The sequence below is a fragment of the Rattus norvegicus genome, chromosome 1 (genome assembly GCF_021556685.1).
Source record: "Rattus norvegicus strain SHRSP/BbbUtx chromosome 1, alternate assembly SHRSP_T2T, whole genome shotgun sequence".
Lineage (NCBI taxonomy): Eukaryota > Metazoa > Chordata > Mammalia > Rodentia > Muridae > Rattus > Rattus norvegicus.
The window spans coordinates 233,719,898-233,740,983 of NC_141534.1; the positions used below are offsets into that span (position 1 = coordinate 233,719,898).

Below are 21,086 nucleotides of genomic sequence, written 5' to 3' on the forward strand. Positions count from 1 at the left end.
TTCCATAGGTTTTAAACCATATAAGAGGCTTTCTAACGTCTGTGCTTTTAGAAACAAACAAACAAACAAACAAAAAACAAAAAACATCTATACAATGTTCTTAGACCTGGATAACAAATGAAACCTCTTAGAAATTCAAGTGGATGTTATGAAACAGTGTAGATCTTATAGTATACAGACTCAGACTCATGGCATTAAGTAGGAATTATACTTTTTTTTATAACAAAGAATTTTTTTTAATAAAAAAGAATGAATGAGCTTGGGACTACTGGATGTCTTGAACTGGGTCATAGTCCTCAAAGAGCTCATTTCCCCTGCTCCGTCTGTGGTGGCCTATCAGGAGGAGGGAAGGCAGGCTGGCCTGGCATCCTCAGAGTTCTGGGCAGAACACACTGTTCTTTCTCTTGATATACCTACATATTAAACCCGTCCCTGAAAAATCATGTTTCTGACCAGTCGGGCGCTGATGCTCCCAGATGCTGCGGCTGTGTTCAATTTCCTCGTTTCTTAGGTCTAAATAACAGGAGGGAATTCCTAGCAGCAATGGTCCCCTTACTACCAATGCTACCCACGCGGTCAAGTTAAAGTGGATCTATGTATGCGAAGTCAGGCCCAACACCACAGTTTCTCCCTTTTCTGATCTCTTCTCAATGAGTTCTCTTCATGGCCGGTCAGGGTTTGCTCTAAGTACTTAAAAAAAACAAAAAGCTCATCGGTGTAAGGAGAGTCAGGGGGCTTATTCTCTCTCCCCACACAGACAGGGCTTGTGTGGACAGAGATGGGACTGCTGTCTGCAAGCCAGACACTCAGAAAAGTCTCACCAGCCCCTGGATTCCAGACTTCCGGCCTCATGATGTGACAGAAAGCAGTTGGTGTGTAAGCCCCAGTCTGGGGTACTTTGTGAGGGCGATGGACAAATATGGGTGGCCACACAACAGCCAGACATTTTTCGAAATCGGAATATCATCTTTCCGTTTCGTGTTCAAAGCCTTTCAGTGGCTTCTTATTGCCTTTCTAATAACCCCCAGTGCTTACTCTGCTCTTCCAAACCCGCAGTCCATCCGTTATCCTCTCCATCCTCCTCGCTGCTCCTCTCCCTTTGAGCGGCCTACCAGTGGGTGTGGTCACTGTCTCCTCACTGAGAGACCTCACAGAATCTTGTCCTCGATAGAGCCTACTCTTAAGTCCCCAGCCAAAATTTTCTTCCTCTATTCCCTCTCAGAGCACCGAAGGCCATCAGAACAGACCACCCCAAATACGCCACTCTGGCAGATTGATGATTTTGAGCTGAAGGCACCGGAGGACGGTAGAGGTGGAAAGGACTCTCTGCCCACTCACTGTCTATCTAAAGCGGGCCATTGCACTTCCTATGAGCCAGGCTCACATCCTGTTCAGGAAGTCAGTGTAGTAGAGACTGAGACTATACGGAAATGGATCTGTACAAGCAAACCCAGTATGAAGCCCTTGTTTTTTCGTTACTTTCCTCCACAGGTTTCCCAGTCACCATCTCACAGTTTACTCTCTCCCCCTTTCCTTTGTCCTGCTACTTTCCACAACTTTACCATTCTCTGTTAAAAATGACACATAAGCTTCCAGGCCTATGTATTTTTCCAGTCTTTATTTCCCCCGAGAAGGTCTTCACATGTGTTTAAAAATACAGTATTAGAATGTCACATTTTTTCTCTTGGTAGCCTGCTTCTCATCTGTTTAATTTTCAGCCCCAACTACAGAAACTAAGAGAGAAGGGGACAAGTTCCCCTTGTCTCAGACACCCCTGCTACGCTTGGAATTATGTTAATTTGTCTATATATTTATCTATTACTTCCTTTGTTCATTGAAATGCAAATGGATTTTTTTTTTTAAAAAAAAAAAGCCTTTTATCTGAAATGAAGAGCAAAACAGTTTCCAAAGATTTCTCTTTGGAAATAATTCTTGGCAAATTCTTTGGGTAGCATAGTGTCTTGAGTTACAACTTTTAAAAATGGCCAAACATCACCAATTGTTACTTCTTTGTTCTCCCTCTTTTCTTATCTTTCTCTGGCAGGAGGCTAGCAGAATGGGAGAGAACCCAGGATGTGTGGCCTGACAGGCCTCTGACCCACCTGTTCCTGTCGTGTGGTCTCCTGTCCGATACATGTTTGCTTTGACTCTTACTCTGGTCCAACCCGGACCCTCTTTGTCTTGATAAAAGTTGCAGAGGTCTTTCTCAAAATCGCAGCTTGTTCCCACAGCACTGAAAGGAAGCCCTGGGCAAATGAGAACCAAAGTTGCGGTCAGCCCGGGATTCTCAGAGGACGCTATCAAACACTCGACAGATACTGCTACATTCGTGCCAGGGAGACCAAGGGAGAGACTCACAGCAAACTAGGCTGACAGGTTTATCATCAAAACAGTGTTTTGACATGACAGGAAAATTGTTCTTTTCTTCTCTAAAAGGAGGGCAGCAAGGAGCTCTGATCAGATTATCTACAGAAATATACAAGCGCTAGCTTCAGAAGGGATTTCCTTTGAGAACGTAAAGGCTGTGAACATTTACTCGAAACTTTCAAATTGACTCCTACAACATTTAAAAGAAAGAAAAAGGAGAGGAATTTTAAAAGAGGCTCTTAAGTTCTAAGGTGTGTTTTAGCAATGGTATTTTCCAGAGATAATTCTCCTTTGGTGACTAGTCTGTGCATCAGAGCAGTTATGATTGCCATTAGCTGTGGGGGCTGCTGCTCTTGAGGAAAAGCAGCCCTTACCAGAAACCACACAGTTCCGAAGTCACACTGGGCTTTTCAGAGGATGCTGCTGTTTGGGCTTTGCTGAGTCCTGCTATCCACAAGTGTCCCTTTGACCCAGACTGCCCAGATGAGCTGGAGTAAGAAAGAGTCCTGTTCCTTTGGGAATAATGGTTGGTCCTATTAACACAGGACTTAGGCTGCCCTCTGGAGTTAGAGGGGCTGTAACCACAGCAGTTTGCGATGTGGAGTATGAGCCTAGACTGATCGGTGACAGTTGGGACATTGTAGGGCCAGAGAGATAAAGTGTGTTGTTTTGTATAGCTGGAAAGTTGTCTCTACAGAAACCTCCGTTCTGGGATCAGCCAGCTGGCAACTCGGGGCTGTTCAGGACAAGACTATGTTCTCAGTTAATTTTCAAACCGAGAAAGTACTCACGTGGGCAGAAGAACAGAGCCAGATTAAATGGTCAAAAGAATCATTCAACCAAATGCTACGAGGAACCCAAGATTTAGTTTTGACCCAGAAAAACACATAGCTATAAAAAACAAACAAACAGACAAAAAAAAAAAAAACCCTGTTGCATGCTTTGAGAACTGGTAACATTGTATCAATATTAAATTTCATGAACTTACTAATTATTCCACAGTTGCACTGCCGATACATATTGAAAAAATTCAATACATAAAGAAGTATAGTGTTCTTCAAGGCCCGATGAGGCCAATGCTGGCCCTGCCTAATGCTATCACTTTGGAGATCTGAGAAAAGAGTCTAGGGAGTTCCTCACTGAATTCCCACATTCCACAACACTCTCTCTCTCTCTCTCTCTCTCTCTCTCTCTCTCCTTTTTTTATTTTGGTAGTGACTAATGGCACATTATAGAAAAAGAATGAGAAGAAACTGTTCCCATGTAACTGGAACATGGTGGCATTTCAGGTCACATGTCTAAACTTGAGAGTAGAGAAGGAAATGAGGACTGCAGTGCTCTAAGCCTGGTGAGTCACCCACATGCTGCTCTGTCCACCTCTGCCAGAACGAGGGTGTGTATATCTTTAAGGCCAGGAGACAAAGCCTGAGAGAAATTAATATGATGTCACATACACCAGGACCCTTCAGCATTCTCCCATTGGTAATAGAGAGCAGAAGAAACCCCACCATCTCAATTCTTAGCCAACCTCTCTCTACCTGGTAATGAAAAACAGATGAAGAATTCAAAATGTATAGCCAGCTGTGCACCTCAGGAGATGGCGAGGTACTTCTAAAACCCTGGCACAAAGAGATGATCAGGTTGGTGAAATCACTCATCAGTTATGAAGCTCAGAGCAGCAGCCTTAGGTAGCTGCAAGAGAATCTGAACTCCTTTATTAGGTCTGTAAGAGGGGCAGAGGTAGTGCTGAAATTCAAAAGTTTATAGCAGCTTTGTTCAGAGCAGCTGACGTGGAGAATCAGCCATGGTTTTCGGTTGGCGAACAGGCACGTGAGCTGTGTCACGTTTATTTAGACAATGAAACATTACTCAGTGCTAAAAAGAAATGATCTATAGAGTCACGAAGAGGCCTGGAGGAGACATAAATGTGCAATATTAAATGAAGGAAGCCAGTGTGAAAATGCTGCATACTGTATGACTTCACAACCACAGGCATGGTGGAAAAGGCAAAATTAGGGAGACGAGGAAAAAGCCAGTGGTTTCAGGGGTGTGTGTGTGTGTGTGTGTGTGTGTGTGTGTGTGTGTGTGTGAGCCTGTATTACACTGTAAGGGTGGGCACACGTCATTATGAACATGTCCACTCCCATGGAACATGTAATACCAACAATGACTTTTAATGTAAACTCTGAAGTCTGAGTGACAGTGATACATAGAGGGGAAAGAATGTATCTGTTACTGCTGTGACTTCTGACCACTTGGCTGAACCTCAAACTGCCCTAATAAAGCACACTTTAAGCATAAATCCCTTCTATCCATGGTTTTCTTGTTATTTTCTTCACTTGATAAATACTCCGTCTTAAAAATGATTTGTCTGTGATCTGATAGAAAGTTTCAAAAGTGGAGATCATTGACTAAATCTGCTTTATGTAGAATATTCAGGCAGCATCTGAGAGCTGACGATGGGGACCTTCATGGAGCTACCCAGCATCTGAGGTGGAGGCAAAGTCCTTGCTCACAGCTACTTTGAGCAGTTTGGGTCAAAGGAAGATAAAAGACACTGAGTGGCTGGGGCATATGAAGGGTGTGCTGGATGCATAGGGAGGAACCGGAGGCGGATGCAGATGCAAGTCACTGAGTATCAGTTGGTAGGAAAAGGAAACCCTTTGAAACAGCTTGTCAGAAAGTGTCCTCATGTAATCACTTGCTTTCTGACCTTTGAACTTCTTAGGAATGGAGGCCTTTTAGACAACCTCATTAGCTGACAAGATCACACAGCTTATGAGTGTGAAGAAAGGGATGAGAATCTGGGTTCCTGGTCCTCGGCTCATAATACTAACATGATGCGATTAAGAATTTTTAAAAGTAAGGTTGGCATAATAAGGAATTCTAAAGGCCAATATAGTCTACTGTATGAAAAAAAAACCACGTGGGTTCTGCAGGGAAATCAGCTTAAGTGAGTGAATTACACACTGAGGAGACACTGCTCCTCTCAAGTAGCCTCATTTTGCTGGAATCTTTTATTCCCTCCTGTTCACCAGTCAGACCAATGATGTGGGGAAGTGCTAACACACATTCTGTATCTCTTTTGAAGCACCAGCAAGGTTGCCTTTGTTACCTCCTGGCTACTTCTACATCTCGCCTTACACAGAGTTAGCTGGGTTGATTAGGAGGTGGTGTACTTGCCTCCCTGTGTGGATTGAGATGGTCTCATTTAACTCCCCTTAAAAAACTAGAATTAGTGAAACAACAACAACAACAACAACAGCAGCAGCAGCAGCAGCAACAAATGTTTTAGTTAGGGTTTCATTGTTTCAAAGAGACACCATGACCATAGCAACTCTTGTAAAGGAGAACATTCCACTGGGGCTGGCTTACAGTTCAGAGGTTTGGTCCATTATTGCCATGGGAAGAAGCACAGTGGTACATAGTCAGATAGTACTGGAGAAATAGCTTAGAGATCTACATCCTTAGGCAGAAGGAAGAGATTGTGATACTGGGCCAGGGTTGAGCATTTCGACCTGAAAGCCCATTCCAGGGATACACTTCCTCCAACAAGGTCACATCTTCTAGTAGTGTCACTCCCTATGAGCTTATCGGGGTCATTTTCATTCAAACCACCACAAAAAGTCCTTAGTTTCAGCAAATTAGGCTTCTCTTTAATTTGGGAATAAGAATTTAGCTCAAGTGGGAAATGTTATCTTAGTCTACTTGATAGGATATAGCCAAAAGCATATTACAGACCAGTTCTATCTTGAGAGAAAGTCAGGCCACAAAGGTCAGCTCCCATAATGATTTCCCATGCTCCAGATACAGAAAGAATGCTTGTTAGTAAGATGGGATAGGCACAGTGTCGCCCTGGGTGTTGTGAGGAGATGAATTGACTGAACAGTAAGGTCAATTGCATTTAACTGTGTATTTAACTGCCATCCTTATTGTAAAACACTTGTGTTCACCAATTTTCTCAGAAAGTAGAGATTTCCCTCTCTTTTTAAACATCCAAGTTATGGAATTTTAATTTTGGCCCTGATAAAAGTTTTGTGAGTGTTCACTTTGAAAAAGAAGTTAATTAAGTTAACAGTACCTATTGTTTAGCCAAAGCCATTCCAGAAATATCTACTGAATACTAATATATATATAGTATATATAGTATATATGAGTAAGGACATTATGAATCTTGGAGATTTATAAATTAGAGTTTTTATAATTCTATCCAGTAGGTTGTAAGGGTTCCCTCCCTCATTCTATTGAGTTACTCATTTATGGAACCAAGGTATTATTTAGAGAAGTAAATGAATTTAGGTAAATTAATATTTAAATTTTCCTTGCTAATTGGGAGGGGAAAAGAGCCTCATGAAAGCTTGTGCACAGTATCAATGAAATTAAATCCATTATATGTGGGCTGAAAGAAGGTAACAGTTTAGCAAAAATGATATATTCAGTTGATGACCTTTTAAAGACAAGGTAAGACAAAAGGTGAGACAATTAAAGGCAGTATAAAACAAGTGCCAACTCTGGGCATCTGGTGAGGCAGGCACATTCCAAAAGAGGAAGAGTAAGCAGGACTCACCTGTCTGATTTTGGCAGTGAACAGGAGAGAAAGAAATATCATCCAGGGCAACATAGCCTCCTTTGGGACCATTGAAGGCAACTTCAAAAATAACCTGGGAAGGAAAATGACAGCTCAGCATATATTTACATACTGCCTTGCTCTTACATGATTAAAAGTGACACATAGATCAAACCAACTGAGGCCAAGTGACAAGGACTCATGCAAGTCTTTTCCAACATGTAAGTGTTTGGTCAGTACTCCTCTCAACCCACAGCCTCTTTCAATGAAAATGAAATCATTCTGTTTGCCTGCTGAAACATTATCTTCTGACGTCTAATCCTCAATTCAGTGATATTGAAGGTGAGCCCTTTGAGGAAGTGATTAGCTCCACGAGGGTGAAGCCCTCATTCATAAGTTTAATGATAGGAGTCCCAAGGAGCTTTCTTCTATGTGGAGACACCATGGAAGATGGCCCTGCTAGCATGTTGATCTTGGGTTTCTCAGTTTCCCAACTCTGGGAGACGAATTTCTGATGTTGATACAACACTGAGGTTATGGTATTTTGTTGTAACAACCCAGCCATAATGGACCAGGACACTTGAAATTTGTATTTACTGGGCATCCTATCCCCTATTCCTTGAGTACCAACTAGCATGCCCAAGACATTTCAGACAGATTCCAGAATTGATTGACAACATGATCATCACCTACAGGAAAAAGTCGGTGAAGAAAATAAATTAGGTTCTTCCATTATCTACAGGAAGCTAAGCTCTAATCTGTCTGTGCCCCTTGCCCCACGGCACTCCAGACGAGAGCCTGGGCAAGGACACAGTAGTCAGAGACGAGCGCTGTGACTAGGCCTTTCTAGCCATGTTCCAATGAATTTATGAAGACCATGGAGCAGCGACAGCTTTACTTTATCGTCTCCCACCCACTGACTTTGAACTTTCTCTCTGAGACAATAAAGCACCAGTTGTGATCAGCACATGCCCAAGCTGTGTAAGGAAAAGAATCCAGGTGCACAGTCTATGCTCTGTGAGGTGGCCGCTGAGGCACATTGCGGGCCACGGCTTCAAACTTAAATGCAGGCCAGGGCCAGGAAGGTATAAACGCATGAAGTTGCACGAAGTCTGTGATGCAGACTCTTGAGAGTGCAGAAGGCAAATCTATCTAAAGGAGGCTGCTGCTACCCAGGGTCCTAATCCCTAGGAAATCAGTTTGTTACCCCATTGGAGAGTATGGTAAGATGCCATCATACCGTAGAAGGATGGGGCTCTATTTCAAATGCCTGATATTCTCGTAGTCTTTATAAAAGGGGAAATTTGATGTGTACACTCCTCCCACCTCCAGCACAAAGACACTGGGACTGTTAGAGGAAGGGGAAAGACTTTGTTCATATTGAACAGAGAGATTAAGAAGCCCCTTCCAACATGGGTCTGCAATCACAGCCCATATGCCAGGGTTCTCTGTTCAGAAAAATCCATGTTTATTTTCCTTTTGAAAGTGGGGACATTGGATTGACTGATTGCTCCAGGGCCAATTCCTTTTCTTGGCAATTAGTAAGAGCAAACAACCCAAATGACAGACTCAGACTAGTGGAGCAAAATCCCACACATGTGGGTCCAAAGATGAATGGTACGGTTAATAGTACTCAGCAAGATGAGTTTCCAGTGCCGATTTATAAAAAAAATTCAGCAACGCTCTATTCATGCAAATGTTACCTAAAGAGTTTATGCTGTACAAAAGAAATTGATAAAGAAGACACCATCTGTGTATGTATGAGTACACACACGGGTGTGTACATGCATGTGCGTGCACATGTGTATACACATGCTTGCCTGAATGTGCACTAACATGTGACTCATTTGATTTTAATAGAAGGAATATGTTCTGGGGCAGCATTTCTTTGCCTTCTTGTGACCAAAGTCAGAGAAAAATTTCCACTGGGCTGTAAGAGCAAATCAAAGCCTGGCCAGACTTTGTGACAGGAAATAGCACACATTCTACAAAGGCACCGTGCTCTCTCTGGGGCTGTTTGGGGTTAGGGAGCTGAGAGGGATGTGAAGGAGGTGGAGGAGTGTCAGGCACACCAGCAGCAGACAGAGCACATTGGAAATGGAGACCGAGCCAGCCTTCTCCAGTTCTGCAGCAGGCTAGCAGATGGCGCCACTGAAAAGCAGCCAGAGGAATAAGCCATTTCTGTTCTTTAAAGGGAACTGGCGAAGATACATCAGAAAGTACGAAGTGAAACGGGGTGGTGGGTATTAATACCATGGCAACTAAGCTCTCCTTATAGCTAGATGCAAATGTTCACACCAGTCTTACATGCAGAGCAACTATGATGCTGCACCCCCAGCTTGCAGCCCGGGGGGGGGGGGACCTCAGACAGACTGAAGCTCTTCCTACAGCTGAGTACTAGATTTTAGTCTAGGAAGTCCCCCAAGCTCTCTGGTGTCGCTCAGCTGTGTGACCTAGAAAAAAGATGTCAGACTTCTTGAACATTTCTCCTTTGTCCTCTGTGGATATGAGCATGATTTTATGTATGTACTTCAGTGGGCAGTAAGCATGGACCATACTTACAAGTTCTGAAAGACACACACGGCCAGAGCTATGGATTTGGATATGGGCTTAAAGAAAGGTCTATAGTAACACACACCATAAAGTCAGTTGTATTTGCCACTGTTGTTAAACTTAGTTTCGTTTCTTTGACTTTTCTAATTCTTTTGCTTGGGATATTTATCCTGTATATAACGGTAAAATGTTGTAAGATAAGAACACAAAGATTCGTTTTAAATAATGTTAAGTTTACGTCCGATTCTATAACATTGTTTTTGTTGCAATGAAGAAAGTTATGGACTTTTTGTTTTTGATTTTTTTGTTTATTTGCTTAGAAAATTCTTCAAAATTGACCTGGTGTGTGTTTTCCTGTAACTAAGCAAAGGTGCTGAGTACCGTAATCTAATCTTCCAATTAGCAGCTCTGGGATTCTTCTCTTGCTGTCTGGATTCTTAGAGCCAAAGGGCTATCAGTTGAATAACCAGCCAGACTACCCTTGTGCCAGCGCTGGCTGGCTTGAACGCCCGGAGGAGAAAACTACATCGTGATCACAGAAGATTGTCCTGTCCTTTGAAGGCACAGCTTCATCCGGGGCTGTTGGACAGTTTGTACCAGACTTTTTGCTTTCTCGTGTCTCAGGGAATTCTAGATGACCTTACAGCCATTTCTACTGAGGTGCATCTCCCTTGGTGGCTTCTGTGACTGGTGGTAAAGAGGCAAGGCTGTGGTTGGTGCCAAGAGACAGGGCTTCCCCAGCCATAAACAGGTCGCCCAGGCTCACTTAGGGAATCGGTTTGGAGACTTTCTGCTGTGAGACCTCCCTTCCTGCTGTAGACCCAATAAAAAAGCTGTTTTCCAGTCACTTCTTTTATTGAGTGAGTAACATGAAGAAAGACGCGGCAGACAGCGGAGTGGTGGTGATGGTTTTTAAACCATAACTGGTGACCAGTAAGGAGGTTGAGCTGTAAAGGGGGAAGGCAGCTGGCTCCTGGCAGCTGGAGAATCAGCATTTAAGCAGCTGGAGAGTGGCCAGCAGCAAGAAAAGGGCTGCAAAAATAGAGATATGGGGGAGTCTGGGGTTGGGGCAAGAAGGCAGAAAGCCAAGAGTGAAGAGGGATAAAATGTCACAGTCCACAGAAGAGAACATGCAGAGACCTGGCAAGTCTTTGAGACCAAAGGTCTGGGACACTGGGTCTCAGCTACAACACTGTCTGGTACGAATGGCTGAGGACAGTGACTTCCTTGATCTACAGGCAAGGGTAACATTTATAGGGCTCAGGGTCAGGACACTAGAGGTAGGCACAAGAATTGTAGGCTGCTTCCTTCTGCTGTTGTTGCTGGTGCCCCACCTACCTCTGCTACCCATCACTGCTGCACAAACCAGAGGGAAACTAAAGCTGATCTTTGCCTACCCAGATTTCCATCTAGGAGAAGCCAAAGGATCCCGGATGATTAGGGATTCTGGGTGGAGATCCTGGAAGGAGTCATCTTGACTCCGAGCTCCCCTTTTGAACCCTCCGTGGCTATAGCACAAGATCAGAGGGGACATGCACCGGGAATTTCAGCTGGTAGAACTGACTTCCACACTTATCCTCAGAACAATAATTTTGATAGAAATGACGATAATAAGAGTGGAAAGAAAGGGATGCAGAAGGGAAGGAAATGAGGCAACTGAGAAGCGGAAAGAGAGGGAAGGAAAGCATTAAAGGGTTGGAGAGATGCCTCGCTAGCTAAGAGTGCTTGCTCCACAATCAGGAGGACTACGGTTTGGATCCCAGCACCCACATAACAGGCCAGGTGCTCCAGAAGAATATGCTTGTAGTTACAGCTCCAAGAGATCAATTGCCCTAGTCTGGCCTAGAGTCATGTGATCACTCCAGCTCCCTCCCTCTAAAAGACTGTAATAGCAGCCAGTGCTTCAGGAGCAGGAGGGAAAGGGGGATGTAGATACAAAACTACAATTATGCTAAAATAGTACAGTTTGGTTCTTAATGCACAGTAGGCCAACTATAATTGATAATGTTATATTGTACATTTCATAATACTTAGAAGGATTTTAAATGCTGCCAATACCAACAAATAATAAATTTGAGGTGATACACGTGGTAGCTATTATGATTTGTCATCCATTGTCTACATGAATCAAAACATCACATTTTATTACATTCCTTGGCGCAACGTTTTTTGTTTTGTTTTTATTTTTTGAAATGGTGTTTCTCTATGAAGCCCTTACTGTTCTGGGACTTTCTCTGTGGACTGGGTTTCCTTGATCTCACTGAGCTCTGCCTGCCTCTGTTTCCTAAGTACTGGGATAAAAGATTTGTTCAGTTCCTAGGTACAATGTTTTTTTCTAAATTGAAAATAAAAAATAAAGTCAATGTATACCTATCTTCAAAGTCAGGACTGAGGGTGGTAAGAATGTACAGTGGAGTGACCTCTGTGTGTGTGCGCGCGCGCGCGCGCGTGTGTGTGTGTGTGTGTGTGTGTGTGTGTGTGTGTGTAGCATCTCTTTGTGAGACCAGATTGAGGCTCACCTACCTCCATGGGATAAGGAGCACTGAACTCCACCTCTGCAAGGTTCCAGACCGCATTGCCTGGGCTGTCCACTTTCCAGATCTCCTCGTATAGGCCAGCCATGTCCCGAGTGTAAAGAGAGAAGACATTGTCATTGCCCTGCTGAAGCTGGTAATAGAATGAGAGGCAGCCAGACATGGGGGCTGTGGTCATTGGGGAGATGAGCTGGGCCACTTCCTGGAAGTGCTTGACATAAACAGAGTCCACGTACATGTAGTGGCCTGGAAATCACACAGACAGAATAGAGGGTAAGACAGGCTGGCAAGTTGCAGATGGACCCGTGACATTCTAGGACTCACTTCAACACAATTCGTTGGAAGACGTGAGGAGGAAGTCTGGTTAGGAGTGTGTAAGTGTCGTAGCTAGAGAGGGACACAGGCATTTATTGCACCCTGCAAATGCCAGATGAGACACAGTTTAAATATCCCTTTACTTTCCATTGAAGTAAGTTATCCCCACAGGAAAGATGTGTCATGTTCAGTGTTTGCATTTTCACAGGCTAATACATCCCTATGTCAGATGTGATCCTTCCTGAGCCTCTTAAAGGGCATGGAGAGACACACCTGAGCATATTTTCACAACACACGTCAAATGCAGACTGTGTGTTTGAGTGGTCCTAAGAGTGCTCGAAGGCAGGGGTAAGGTCTGGGAGTCTGAACTTGTGATGGCATTGTTGATAGACCCTGGTGATCACAGCACCTGACAGACCTGGGGCTACTAACCCCCCACTACAGACTCAAAAAGAAACAGCACGGAGACTAGGAAAGAGCTTTGGTTTACCATCGAAGAGAACTGACTTTGAGTCCCATTTCCTCGATGAGGTAATAGGACTTGAGCAGGCTTATGAATTCGTCGAGTCTCTTGAATGAGAATATCTTTTGCTACTTGGATGAGACAGATCCAGGAGCCCCTTCGGATATTAAACTCTGTGAATGCTTAAGTTCTTCATACAAAGTGGACTGTCATTTGTATGTAATCTATACACATCTTATATGCTTTTAAAAGTTATTTCTTATCTATTTATTTAAGAGCCTTGCTATGTAGCCCAAGATGGGTTCTAATCTCCAATCCTCTTGCCCCTGACTCCGGAAGGCTACAATTATAGGTACACACCACTTTTATAGGCACACACCACTACACTTGGTTTGCTCGCTTGCTTGCTTGCTTGTTTTTGCCTTGTGCATGCTAAACAGGTATTCTGCCACTGAGCTACATCCTCAGCTCCTTTTACATACTTTAAACCACTTGTAAATAACTTAAAAATACTAATACAATGTAATTCTTTATTCTTACTATTTAGTGAGTGATAGCAAGAAAGAAGTGAGCAAATGTGTAACACACACAGTCATTTTCCTGATACTTTTGGTCCACTGGGAGTTGAACTCACAGAGACAGGCAGCTGTACATTCCTCGTAGAGTTGATATGAGTATGAAATGAGATTCTGCATGTAGAGTGCTTATTGTGTGCCTGGCATTTTATAATTGCTCAACACAATTATAAGGAAACAGCAATAGAATTTATGGATCTAGAACTATACTTGTCCCATGGTCTGGGGTTTATAAGGGGAAGCTATTATCATTATTAGCGACTGTATCCAATTATTTAGGTTATGATGAAAACAGCTATTCTGTGTGGCTTGGATAGAATGTTTTTTTTTCTATTTATAAGCTCCGAACAGATATACCATAATTTTTATTTTCGTTTTCAGTATCTAGTGCCTGCTTTATAAGAATTTCTCTTATTTTTCTGAGAAAGCAATAAGAATAGGGACAACACAACATATGCAATTCACACGCAGGGCATTCGCTTTGTTTCTGCCACCTGTGTGGATGGTATCCAAAATATGACATCAGTCCTAGAGAAGGTCACCCAAGTGCCCCTCCCTCTAATACAACCCTAGGGTCCAGCCAGTCTAGGGCATTACCCTAATAATGGAGCATGCGTGTGACCATAAACAGTTCCACTCTAACACAAGTCCATTTACTAAGAATTCACAGGAGCACGAAAAACAGCAAACGTCCTTGTCGCCTCTCGTTATATGTCGTAAGAACGAAACAGCACTCCTTCACAAGGTGGTCCTGCCAGGAAGGGAGAACTGTACGATTTTGTGTCCTTATACCTCTCTTTGCAGGCACAGAGGTGGGTCAGAGCTCTGTAAGGGAGCTTGCTACAGGCACTGAAATTGGCTTGTCAGTCTCAGCTGAGCCACCTGTAGATCCGTGACAGTGCTCCTACCAAGAACACGTCACTCCACACTGCCGCTAGCCAGTGAGCCAGCAGCCAGGGACACTACAGCTAGGCTATGCTGCCGAAGGCCTGGCCTCTCCTGTTTCTCAGGCTCTGCATCTTATACTGAAGGCACTCTTCACTCAGGGACACATTATGGCTTCTGTGGCCACTGGGCATTCTCGATTTTCCATAGCGTATGCAAATTTCTCGTCTATGACAGCATCGGGATAAAGATGAAGACATCTGGGACGGACTTGTTATTTTTGTTCCTTTATTCATTTCGCTTTGACAATAGCCGAAGTTACAGCAGTGTCATGGAACTCTAAAAACACCATGGCTCCTATATCCATGTACCCACTCTTCCAGTGAGCTCCACTGACAGTTTCTGCCTTAGTTCTTCACAAGCATCCCCCTCCTCCCCCAGTTCTAGCTTAGTTTCTGTTTCTAGTGGAACTCAAACCGACACAGCCACAAGGAGGGAAATCATTCTGCCCAAGACGAGACGATCTCTTTCCAACGAGTATAGAAAGCTCTTGACAGACCCACTTGAAATAACCTGTTCCATCCCTGGAGTGTGTTATTACTGTGCAGAGTAGGAGAAATCTCTTACCCACAGCGGCATGACAAACACATCTTCTTTGCAGTTGACAGACATGAGGTGGTCAAGGACAGTTACTCGTCTGCTGTCTGGATACTGTGTTCATCCCTGCATTAGTACTTGAAATGCTTCCTCAGCCCTTCATGCTCACAATGCTGAGCCCGGCAAACCACAATCACATTTCTGGTCCAAGGAGCATTCAGAAAACAAAATGTGACTGGCCCAAAGCAAGTCAGGGAGGTTGCTGTGAATGCTACCAAGATTGCTGACACCAAGTCTCCCATGGAAGCCTAGACCACAAGCACTTGCCCTTCTTTTCCTCTCTAGTATTTCTTTGTTGACACAGTTGGGTACTATTTACTGACAACATGAGTAACATGAGGTTTCTTACCAGGACGGCTCATCACGAGTTCATCATCCGATTTAACAGGGCTAAGATGACTCAGAAACCACCATTCAGGTGTCTGCTACAGGAGGCCAGGCTGGGAAGTGACAATGCCCTGACTCAGTGCCTCTCTGGTGAAATCGACTCTGAGGAATTGCAGCTGGGGGCGAAGGATGGTCATTGTGCCTCTGACCACAGGAAGGACAAAGGTAACTTGGCGCTCCTGGGAAACCATGTCTATCATCCAGCATGACAGGAGTTTTCTTATCCAGCTCAGGTCAACTTTCCTATGTTCCCCTATGGCTCGGGGATGCTGAATTTCTACTAACTTAGGGAAAGGTGATTTTAATGATTTTGGATCATTAGGATTTGGGTACAAGGAAACTCAGTTAGATATGAACCTACCTAGATACAGATGTATTCTAGGTAAACAGAATTTTGTAATCAACTAAATCATGGCCAGAATTAAAACTTTATGGTAGTACATCCCAACACCATGGAGGCCTAAGCAGGAAGATCACAAATTTGAGGTCAGCCTAGGTTATACACATACAATGAGAGCTGCTTTCTCAAATCAAAACAACCAATCAGAAAAATCAATTTAACTAAAACTGAAATCATATAAATAGAGACAATGGGTTCCCCACAAGATTAAGAATCATCTGCTTTGCCATGCTCAGATAAGGAAGTCAATCTACTTGTACCCAACATTTAGTTATACACTTAAAAATCCCAAGTTTCTGCAGATAAGACAGCTGTCAAGTTCCATAGAAAGATAGTAATCCCTGGCAATACCAGCTGAAGGTTTGGACCCCTGAGTGATGCCTGAGGGTAGTCTGTGCACTTACTTCTGAAGAAAGCCTTCCTTCCTCCTCATACCAGCCCTTTGTACTAGGAAACCTTTCAGGGAACCTTAGTGGTTGGTTCTCCATCAGCATCCATTTTCCCATGGGTCAGGAAAAGAATTCAGAGGACAGTTCCTGAGCATGTATCTTCGAACAGCCTGGCTGCCCAGAATTTCCCTAAAGACTGCCCACAGCTTGACCATGGTACCTAAGGCAGTCTTGGATTCAGTTAGGATTCATCCCTCCTTGGCCATATTTTTGGCTCTAGTTGCTTTGTCTACTTCAGTCTTGCTAGCTGCCCAGACTAGCTGTCTCCTGGAACCACTTGGGCTGGAACATGTTCCAGATGGAAATAACCCACTCAGTTGCTGCCATGTTGAGCAGACAGCACGCAAACAGGGCAAGTCAACCCATCTACTTTTCCATGTTGCAAAGCTATACTCACGAACACTTAGTTTAGGGGTCAGATTAGATATTTCATCTAATACTAATTGAGCCACATTCTAGTCTTTTTATACAGAAAAGGTGAAAGAAATGTGTATGAACATCAAGTAAGATGTTGTTATAACTTGGATGTGAACTATCCCTTCAGAATCTGTATATGAGGCCGTAGTCCCCAATGCAGTGTTCAGAAGTAGAGCTTGGGTAAATAGGTGGATCCTGAGGGCTTTGATCTAATCAGTGGATTCATTGATTAATGAATTTGTAATTTGATAGCATCATTGGGAGGTTGTAGAAACTAGGTGGTGGGTACAAGTTGGACTAGGTCAGTAGATATATGTCTGTCTTTGGTTCCTTCTACTCTCTACACTTCTAACCACAAAAAGAACAGTTTCTTCATGTGTGTTTTGCTTCATCTTAGGCCCAAAGCAATGGGGCCAGTGGACCATGAAGACTTAAAAGCTCTGAAATCATGAGCTTGAATAAATGTCTCCTACTTTTAGGCTATTTTCCCTCAGGTCTTTTCTCACATTAACAAACGTCTAATCCGTTTGTCAGACAGACTTCTACTCTCAGTTAGTATCTGAAGGCCCAAGAACATGGGTAATAAGAATCTGTCTGTATTTACTTTCCCTCCCTCCCTCCCTTCCTCCCTCCCTCCCTCCCTTCCTCCCTTCCTTCCTTCCTTCCTTCCTTCCTTCTTTCCTTCCCTAAGCTACATAGCAAGACCTTGTTTGAAGAAAAAGAAGGAAGGAGTCCCTTTTCTTCAATCAAGGTCTTGCTATGTAGCTCAGACCTGCCTTGACTTCTTAATCCTTCTGTCTCTGCCTTCCAAGTGTGGGAGTACAGGCATTGTTGCCATACATACCTAAGAATCTCCATAGTTGAAAGAGTATAGAGATGGACTGTTAATATTGGCAAGTCCTGCCACTTAAAGTGTCTCCAAACTTTATCCCATATATTCCCTTAATGTGGATATATGAGAAGGTTAGAGATGGGATTTCTGTAAAAAGGAACTGCCATCTCTATATATGCTGGTGGCATGTTTTCTTTCTCTTTCTTACCTCGATCCAAGGGGAGCAGCTAAGAGTGGAAATGGAAAAGGGAAGTTGACTCAATCTCATCATCATACAGACAGACAGGTCTCAGTTCTGCAATGGCCTTGGGCCTTTGCATGGAGGAGATGAGAGTTGTTGTTGTTGTGTTGTTGTTGTTGTTGTTGTTTTTGTTGTTGTTGTTTTTGTTGTTGTTGTGTTGTTGATGTTGTTGTTGTTGTTGTTGTTGTTGTTGTTGTTGTTGTTCTTCTTCTTCTTCTTCTTCTTCTTCTTCTTCTTCTTCTTCTTCTTCTTCTTCTTCTTCTCCTTCTCCCTCCTCCTCCTCCTCTTCTTCTTCCTCTTCTTCCTTTTCTCTTACAAGGAGTCTTCCTCAATATCCTTCTCCTTATTCATTAAAGCAGGGTCCCTCAGTTGAACCCAGAGCAGGCTGACACAGCCGCCTTGGTTAGCCATCATGCTCTGGCTAATGCCATGACTCTGCCTTCAGAGCTGGAAATGGCCACCCCACTTACACGGGTTCTAGGGATCTGAACTGTGGTCCTCATGTTTGTATGACAAACACTTTACCCAATGAGCCTACTCATCGGACCAGATCAGATCTGAGTTGTAGAGAGAATGTGATCAGTGAAAAGCAAGTGTGTAGCGTACAGAGAGAAGCGCCCGTCTTCTTTGCACACAGGAAGAGGCAAGAATCTGATGGTAGAGCTGTTGGGACAGAGCTGAGAGGACAAAGCTTGTTGTCAATGACTTTCCAGAGTTTGATGGGGTAAAGACATCGACTTTTCCCTTGGCCCCAGTGGGCTACCGCACTTCAGAAAAATCCTCTTAGGACTATTTCCATGGTAACAGTGGTAGAGAAATTCTGATTCCCTCTAAAAACTGGAAGAGGTTTAGAGATGATCAACCAGAAAGAGCCCCATTTCTTTCTTGGAACTGTAGAGTGCAAATCTCATCAGCCATGGGAGAAGTGGCCTTTGCCATTTCCAGTTTAAGGGCATCAACCTAAGAGTAAACAGCACCAGGCAGGTAAAGCTTCTTGTCCATTGCCCTTCTTTTATGCTCTGAACCCCACTATGCCTCCAGAACCCCAATGAAGCTACAGTGCTATAAGGAGTGGGGAAAAGCCAAGGAAGAGACGAAGCAATCTCCCTGCTGCCGCTGCTCTGTGGAAGAGCCTGAGAAAAGATCTGTATCCCCTGAGACGTGTGGGAGTGGTGCTCTGGCTGCACTTATTTCTTGGAAATAAGGCTGTCGATCTGTGAAGATGGCTAGGACTACGTGTGTGTGTGTGTGTGTGTGTGTGTGTGTGTGTGTGTGTGTGTGTGTGTTTGGGGGGTATCTAGCAGACCGTGTGTGCAAGCAATACTGAGGAAATGAACAAGGCCACACTCACTCTGGGTGCTGATGCCGTGACCTGAGGAGACTGATGCAGAGAGAGAGGAGGTGCCAATGACACTTGAACTCCATCCAAACCAGAGTGAGAAAAATGGCACAGCCCACGGACAGCTGATTCATCCATCTCATGGGCTTTGGGAGAATAAAATCATTCTGATCTGATTTTGGATTTGTATCTTTGTTCAGCACCCTGCAGAGTGGGATTCCGGGTGGCTTGGTTTTAAAAACCTCAAGCCTCAGGAAAATAATGAATTCTCCTCATTATTTTTCTGTCAATTATCTCCCTTTTTGCCAAGGTGCATAGAAAACAGCACTGGTCTGTGCTGTCAGCAGCTTACCTCCTGGAATGATTTTGTTTCGCATCGTAAAATATTAACAAAGAAAGAAAGCCTACGTGGTAAATCAGAATTGGATAAGAAAACAAGTTAAAAATCACGTCCCCTTCCGTATCTCAAGGAAATCCCATAATTCATAGTGCAGAATCTGTTCTATCATCTAATAAGAAATTGGGGACATCATTATTTGAAAAATCAGAGATCTGGGGAAAACTGTTAGAAACATACAAGCTAATGAAAGGAAACGGGCAACTACACTGAATTTTGCAGATGCTGTATTCACCGTTCCCTTTTCTTCAGCACAAAGAATGTGTTCTTCTGCACCCTTGATCTCTACTGTATGATTCTCTACATCTTCCGAAAAGCAAAGGCCTAAGTTGCCTCCAGTCCATGAATGAACATGAGGTGAGTCCCCAGAGAGCAAAATCTGCTGCTGCAGGCAGACATTTGGATCATTTAATCTTTCCTTTGCCACCCAAATTGATAGAATGCAGAGAAAAATCAATATATCCAATAGAAGGCAAATGAAATAACAGAGGCAATTTCTATCTTCTTTAGAGTATTGGTAGTTTTATTTTTCTGCAAGAGTCACACTGGGCAAACCTTTGGTAGTGCACGGGCAGAACTCCTTAGATAAATATTTTGGAATCTTCAGAAGTCATCTTTTTATGCCTCAGCTTAAGTAATAGAATGGCTTTATGGGAGTTCATGCATGGAGTGTGTGTGTGTGTGTGTGTGTGTGTGTGTGTGTGTGTGTGTGTGTTGATTGGTTGTTGTGGTTTGGATGAAAATGGCTCCCATAGGCTCATATATTTGAATGCTTGGGCCCAGTTGGTAGAGTTATTTGGTAGGGATTGGGAGGTATGACCTTGTTGGAGGAGGTGGGTCACTGGGAGTGGGGTAGGGCTTTCCGTGCTTGGCTCAGTCTCTCCCTCCCTCCTCTGGATTGTGCATCAAATGCAAGCTCTTAGCTGTACTCTATCACCATGTCTGCCTGCCTGCTGCTATGCTATCTGCCATCATGGTTATGAATTCACCCCCTGAACTTGTAAGAAAGCCCCCAATTAATGCTTTCCCTTGTAAGTTTCCACCACCCTGGTGTCTCTTCATAGAAATAGAAAAGCAACTAAGACACCTGGCAGGGAAGGGCTGTTGGTTAACAATCAGGGAGCATGTCAGTTCTAAGCTGTGGTGGCAGGGATGGTTCATTGTGCTGGGGGCGGAATCCAGCTCCTTGCATATGCTAGGCAAGTTCTCTTACCACTGAGCTGAGTCCCTGCAGGTGAGCTCTAAAAATTTGAGAGGATTGTGAGTGGCAGCACAGGGGAGAGCTGGAGGGAGCACATGGAATGTGGGCAATTAGGCTTGGCACTCTGGTACTAAGAAACAACTACATTAAAAGCAGCAAGAGTCCTAAGATAAGTCTGCTTAGCTCTCTTTAACTCAGGGTTTTACTGATGATAGATCATGCCTGGTTTTTTTTTTGTTTGGTTTTGTTGTTGTTACTGCTGTTGAGCTTTTTTGTTGTTGTTTGTTTTGTTTTGTTTTGTTTTGTTTTAAGGTTACTATACTTCCAGCACTCTGGAGGCTGAGTCATGAGGATCATGAATTCTGGACCAGCTTTGGTTATTACAAGTGTGATGGTTTGTATATGCTCAGGCCCCAGGGAGTAGCAGTATTAGAAGGTTTGGCCCTATTGGAGTAGGTGTGTCACTGTGGGTGAGGGGTTTAAGACCCTTACCCTAGCTGCCTGGAA

The 21,086-nt window shown here is 43.7% G+C and overlaps 1 protein-coding gene across 2 annotated transcripts in view; it reads right to left on the bottom strand.

Moving 5' to 3' along the window:
- Nucleotides 1-21,086, bottom strand: part of Mamdc2 (MAM domain containing 2) — a 152,478-nt gene that overhangs the window by 56,088 nt on the left and 75,304 nt on the right. For both annotated transcript variants that reach the window (XR_015627734.1, NM_001100696.1), the window contains 3 exon segments: nt 12,011-12,267; nt 6,935-7,028; nt 2,103-2,246 (listed from right to left, as the gene is read on the bottom strand). Coding sequence is in view for 1 of the 2 variants with exons in the window: in NM_001100696.1 (NP_001094166.1) it covers nt 2,103-2,246; nt 6,935-7,028; nt 12,011-12,267 (495 nt within the window). In the remaining variant the exon portion in view is untranslated.